General features: G+C 35.2%; 1 protein-coding gene across 3 annotated transcripts in view; it reads left to right on the top strand.

Moving 5' to 3' along the window:
- The window catches only part of LOC107678692 (cytokine receptor-like factor 1), a 22,124-nt gene extending 19,131 nt beyond the window's left edge, over nucleotides 1-2,993 (top strand). For 2 of the 3 annotated variants that reach the window (XM_016474059.1, XM_016474058.1), the window contains exons 9-10: nucleotides 624-805; nucleotides 1,836-2,989. In XM_016474059.1, the coding sequence (XP_016329545.1) occupies nucleotides 624-805; nucleotides 1,836-1,859 (206 nt within the window). In that variant the 3' untranslated portion in view covers nucleotides 1,860-2,989. Of the gene's footprint in view, nucleotides 1-623; nucleotides 810-1,835 lie in introns of all 3 variants that reach the window. The other variant, XM_016474060.1, reaches the window with a different exon arrangement.
- The last annotated feature ends 3,575 nt before the right edge of the window (nucleotides 2,994-6,568 follow it).

Consider the following 6,568-nt stretch of genomic DNA (forward strand, 5'->3'; position numbering starts at 1 on the left):
GTTGGGTTAGTCCATATTTGACCCAAAGTTGGGTTGAAACAACCCAGCATTTTTTAGAGTGTGGTCTTATTTAATGTTTGTATTATTAAAAATGACAGAAAGCCAAAAGCAGCACAGAAAATAAATAAATATAACCAGCGACACTAGTTAAATGGTAGCAGCGATACTCGGATTGAGATGTTGCCTTCGCTGTCCTTCATCATATTTTCACATTTTGAATGTGTCGTGCAGTCCATCCTATAATCAGATACATATTTCCAAGACGATGCTCAGTCCAGCAGACACCAGCTAGCAGATGCAACGCATTACTTTAGTCATACATCTCCTCATTTTGTGGCTTGCCAGAGAGCCACGGGGGAGTGTTGGATATATTTTTTCAGAGGATTGTTTCTGAAGATTAACAGATTAACTCCTCTGCACATTAACTCTTCTGGAGAAGCCCACATCTGGAGCTCAGAAACCTGCTGTTTATTTAAAATAGAAAAGGATTTATTTTTATCCCAACTTGTGTTTGGTTGGCTGTGTAAACTGCGGCCTGTGTCTGTGATAAGCTTGATGCGTGTACGATGGGCGCTTGTGTCCCCTGGATGGACACGTGTTGATTTTTGTCTTTCACCCCGCAGAGCGGCTGCTGACAGGGTCGTGTGACTCGAAGGTGGGGCAGCAGAACTCCACGTTGCGGCGGGATTTGAAGCAGTTCTTTGGCTGGGTGCGCAAACACGCCTACGGTTGCAGCGGTATGAGTATCAAACTTTATGATCAGTGGCGGGTCTGGCTGCAGAAATCTCACAAAACCCGCAACCAGGTAGGAAAGGAGCTTTTTATTCGCATTCTACTTGTTTTTGAACCCAAACCCCATTAATCACCATTTAGGTGTCTGGTTTTCTTCAGTTTTAGTTTCTTCAACTGTTATGCCAGGAATATTTGCTCTCATAACACTGCCAGACTGGATCCAAGCCCTTGAGTTATTGGAGTTGCTCGGGTTAATTGAATTAAAGTGCTTCTGGTGTTATTGTACTGAGTTTCCTGTGTTTTGCTCGGTTACCACAGAAGTAAATAACATGAGGTGACTCGTATGATTTCAGGTAACTTTTCATAAACCGTTGTAGTAAATTTAAATAAACTCGAGTAATGAAGTTCTGCACGCCGAGTATCATTCGACATATGTATTCGGTTCTGTGAGATTCCACAGTAATCTTGTTTTGGAAATGACGGGTTGTCCATCACTCGAGAGAATATACTCGGCTTCTTTCATGTGTCCCTAGTGTGTTGTGGTCTGTGTGTTTTATATGAAACAAACACGACCCAAATGCTTGTCAGCATCTGGAAAGTTCTGACTTCACGGTACGTCATGACAAGACCAACAAGAGATAAACCCGAAGCAGTTCCACTAAGAATATCCAAATCTCCAAACCGCAAATGTGACCCTGGACCACAAAATCAGTCATAAGTATCAATTTTTTGAAATTGAGATTTATACATCATCTGAAATATGGAATCTGAGGGTGCAAAAAAATCTAAATATTGAGAAAATCGCATTTAAAGTCGTCCAAATGAAGTTCTTAGCAATGCATAGCCTACTACTAATCAAAAATTACGTTTTGATATATTTTATGTATATATTTTATGTATTTTTGGCAATTGCTATAAATATACCCATGCGACTTATGACTAGTTTTGTGGCCCAGGGTCACAAATATGCTTTTTAACTCAAATGTTTTTGCCATCACTATCCGTGCCGAAAGCGTGATCTCGGATTGTTTTTGAATGGCTATTTGAAGCCTTTCGTGTTCTGTGGGCGTTTATCTGATTACTGTAATATTGTCTGCTTTCAGGTTCTTCAAGGAGATAAATCATAGCACGTCGCTCCTGGCAGGCAGAACATTTAACAACAACAGCACACTGTGGAAGAATTCACATTTTCCAGACTGCTGCTTGGCTCAGTGCAAGAAACTTAAAGTACAGCTGGACTCAAAACGGGATGTTCAAACAAGAAAAGGTGACGGGCATTTGGTCCCTCGGACACAGATTAAATTGTGCAGTTCTCTAAAATGCCTTATTGTACAGGAAAACAAACTGTCTTTGATAATAGCCACAGAGATCACGTGGACTATATCCTCGCAACTCGCTATCTGTGGAGACAAGTTCTTGATCGTGTCGGGGAGCAATTAATTAAAAGTCATAATTTGCACATTTACTGATGACTATGCACGAGCCATGCTTAGCCGACGTGACACATGGTCTTTATGTGGACCCGTGACGTTTTCAGATCTTGCTAACTTTAGCCGACCTGTAAAGAGGTTCCTCATGGACAAATGGAAAACGTCTGAACGTTTTTCTTCAACCAGCGTTTTGTGTAACTTCAAGACAACTGGAATAATATTAAAACCATCCAGTTTTACCAAAGGTACCTTTCATGAATGTTTGAGTGACTACAGCAGTTTACCTAAAAATCTGACAGGTATACCTCACAGAACATCTTGCCACTTTTTAGTCTCCTGTTTCTTTAAGTAACCAGTACATGCCGTATCAAAAGTTGCAATGCAATGCTGAACATATCAATACATAGAAATAAGCCTCTCACTTAAATAAGTCCCGCTGCAGCCATAAAGGAGGACCTACAGACATTCACTATATTCAGGATCAACACTACGACAAAGTTAACATGTTGGAACCCCAGAGTGGACTCAGAAGATGGCCTTTTAATGAACGGAGAGGAATATTTGGCCAACTAATGTTGTTTCTCATGTTTATATATGTGTTGCAGTTACAAAACTGTAACTGTGTTTGTAGCATTGAACTGTTTGAAAATAATTTTACGTATTGAGACATTTTACTGCTTTTATTTTTGTACTGAATTGTATCCGCATATTTAATTTTAAAGTTATGTTTTGACTCTTAAGTTATGTGTAGGTAGATTATATTATTATTGACTGAATTGTTAAACCCTAATATTGTTCATAAAATCCTTCTTTAAGATAAAACCTATGAACTTGGTTCTTTTTAACAAAACAAAATACTCTGAATCTGTATTTTTGCCTTGTAAAAATATATATTGGCATTTCTAAATCTACTTGTTTTCAGAGAATATACTTTTTAACCACATCAGAATTTCAGTTTTTGTTGTTTTAAGCTTTAACATCAGTATATTTTGTTGTATGTATGTATGCTTAAACAAGTAAAAACAATTATGATTAGGATTTTGAAAACAAGTCCATTTTTATGTCCATTGCTATTTTTTCCACAGTTATTTATCTTTAATTACTTATGAAAACAAGAAAACTACTTATTTTGAACTTATTTTTCTGACTTTTTAAGAAGTGCAGTACAAGACAACAATTACAAACAGATACAGAAATAGCAACAAAAAAAAATCACAGTTGCACAAAGCAGAAGTGTTTTGCCAGAGCATGATCCTCTACAGGGGGAAAGATTAATGTGTGTACGAGCAGTTGTCTGGTAAAATTAGTGCTCTTACACTGGCCTCTTCCACGGTCAGTATTTCACTTTTCCCTAAGTGACACCCACAAAGAGCAAAAAATAAAACGCTTTAGGCCACTGGGTTTAGAGTCCTTAACATTTTAGCCCTTGTGATTTCAAAACACGTGACTTAAAATAAAATACGGCCTATGCTCTTCTAAGGGTTGTAACAATAACCCTTACTGTAACTGTAATCCCTGTACTGCTTATTGTTTCACGAATAAGTGTTTGTAAAGTGAGTCCTCAGGCACTTTCATGCTACAGAGATCAATAATATGCTCGATATCAAGTTGCAGAATAACATTGCCTGCTTTTATTTAAAGCTCTCAAGGTATCCATGTTGATTATGAGTTAATATACCAGCTATATGAAAACCAGGTGATGGATATGTTTGGATGCAAATTCATATTGTTTAATTTTTTTCAACTCCAGGGTAACTTGACCTGCACCTCCTTATAGTCCCCTCTGGCTGCATGCCAGAGGTCATCTGTAGTGTTACCTGCTTCTACACGAGGCACCCAGTCCGGAGATAGAGCAGGTTAATGTTTAATGTCCGCTCACTGGTCAGGGATGACGTCTCAGCTTTCACAAGACACACTTTCTTAGCATGCTAATTACATTTTGTGCAGTATTCAGTCAGTTTGAGCTGCCGAAGAGAAACAGATTGTTTTAAAGCCATGCATTGTTTGTTTAAAGTAGCTTCAGACTGTTAAATCAGAGTAATTAAAAGAGAAACTTGATATGGAACGTCCTACTGTAAAACTATGCCACAGAAACGAGAGCAGCTTTCCAGAATATAGAGTAGTCTTTTGCTCAACACTTTAGAACTGATCACACTGAAAAAAACTATATATATATTAGTTTGTTTTTTTTCAAATATATAATGGATTTTCCATTTCTTTTCCATGACTTTTTAAATGATTGTTGTTATTATTATTATATTTAATATTAACATTTTAAATTTTACTAGGAAAATGGGAAAATATTCCGTACTTTATTCCATTAACTTATAGTGATATGACATAATCACCACATTCATACTTCAATACATTAATTCATACTTTAATATATTTAATAATTCATATTTTGAAGGGTTCCTGCACTCCTAAAAAATCAGGAACTTTCAAAAGTGTGATTTCCAGGCCTAGTAAATTTTGAAATGTAATTTTTAAATAAAAATTAATTTATAAAATAAATAACATTACAAAAGGCCATAGGGGGGAAAAAACGATTTTATATACTTTTCTATAGCTAAAAGTTACTCTATAAATATGAATGGGATCAAAAATATTTTTATATCACAAGCTGATGACAGAAAGTACAGAATATCTCTCCGTATTTACATTTGAGGCAGCTATTAATATATAATCTTATCTCGAAAGAATAAAGTGGTCCTACAATATAAACATTAGTCATTTCAAATAGTTGTCAGCTGTCTATTTCACATTATGTAATTAGTTCATTAGCTGTCGTTTACAGACAAGTTGCCAAGCTGTAACTGTAGTTGTCCTTTGTAGTCGGTGAAGGATGTTTGGAAATCTGTAATGCGTAAAGATATTGAGATGGACTTTGTAGCCTGGACAAGGATAAGGTTTCTTGCGCTTGTAAGAGTCATTCATAATTCAGGCCTCAGTTGTATCTCTCCAGTGTGTCTAAACTGAAACTTCAACCTTTCCTGGACCTCCTTGAGCACTCTTGCTGCCGATTTTGCTGTCAGCTCTTTAAGCTCGCCAGAAAATATACGCGGCATGGGGGAAGTGGTGAGGCGGCGCCCCATCATTGCTGGCAGGGAAAGAGGTGAGTTTGTGACCGCTCATTTCAGTGGATTCATTTGTGCAAATGATTGTGGTGAGAGAATTATTCAGCAAAGTGAGGAGATCTGACGATTGACAGGGCTCTGTAAGTACTTCAAACACACTGCATGCTCCTATTGGGCTCTTGAGACTGGATTGGCAGTTTGATGAAAGAAACTGTCAGTTAGGTCTTTTATTGCAACACCTGCTTGTATCATTCTGAGAATAGAACGTCTTTTGTCTGTTCTTTTCTTGTTTTGGCCAAAGCTTTGAAAAGATTGTATGACATTTAACTAGGTAGCAAAATTCATACGATTTCAAATGAAAGTTTACAGCCAAGGTTCTCCTGGATTTTAGAAATGTGCACAGCATGTGTGACCGTTTATGTCTCACATGAATCACATTCCATAGTTTTATTTTAGATTTAATAAAAAAGGAAATGACTCTGAGAAACATAGTTAGCAGCAGATGTATACCTTATATTGACTAAGAAAACTAATCAGCCTAAGCAGACATACTTGTTCTCATCTGTTATCAATTACAATCCCCTGTTATTTTAGTATTATTTTACTATTATAGTTTTATTAATATTTAGAATTGCCATTTATATATTTTTACATTTATATCTTTGTATATTATATTTTTGGTTTTCATTTTAGTTAAATTTTTAGTCGTGCTTTTGTCATTTTTATTCATTTTTATTTGATTACAATTTAATTTATTTTATTATTACTATTTAATGTATTTGCATTTCAGTTTTAGTGTTTTTTATGCTTCAACTTCAGCTTGAAAGTTATTTCACTTGGTTGCCAAGTCAACATTTCTCATTTTTGCTTAGTTTAAGATTTTTATCTCATACTTATATTTTATTTTATTTAAGCTGTATTTCAATGAACAAAAATGTTTTAATAGTTCTAGTTTTAGTTAATGATAATAACCCTACTATACCGTATAAATCCTATCTTCATTTTTAGTCATTTTGTTACATTTTGTCATTGTTATAATTATTTTTTAAATAGTTATATTTAGGTTTCATTTATTTTGTATTTCATTTTTAGTTTTTATTTATTTTTGAGTTATTTTAATGCTTCAACTAAGTTATTTCAGTTAGTTGCAAAGGCAACTTTTCTCATTTTTGTTTAGTTTAAGCTTATGTATTTTATATATAATTTTTAATTAACAGAAATGTTTTAGTTAATGGTAATAACCATAATTACAGTATAATACTTTCATTTATTACTTATTATAGTGTGTGCGTGTGTGTGTGTGTGTGTGTGTGTGTATACAGTATATAT

The sequence above is a fragment of the Sinocyclocheilus anshuiensis genome, unplaced genomic scaffold (genome assembly GCF_001515605.1).
Source record: "Sinocyclocheilus anshuiensis isolate Anshui unplaced genomic scaffold, SAMN03320099.WGS_v1.1 scaffold1458, whole genome shotgun sequence".
NCBI lineage: Eukaryota > Metazoa > Chordata > Actinopteri > Cypriniformes > Cyprinidae > Sinocyclocheilus > Sinocyclocheilus anshuiensis.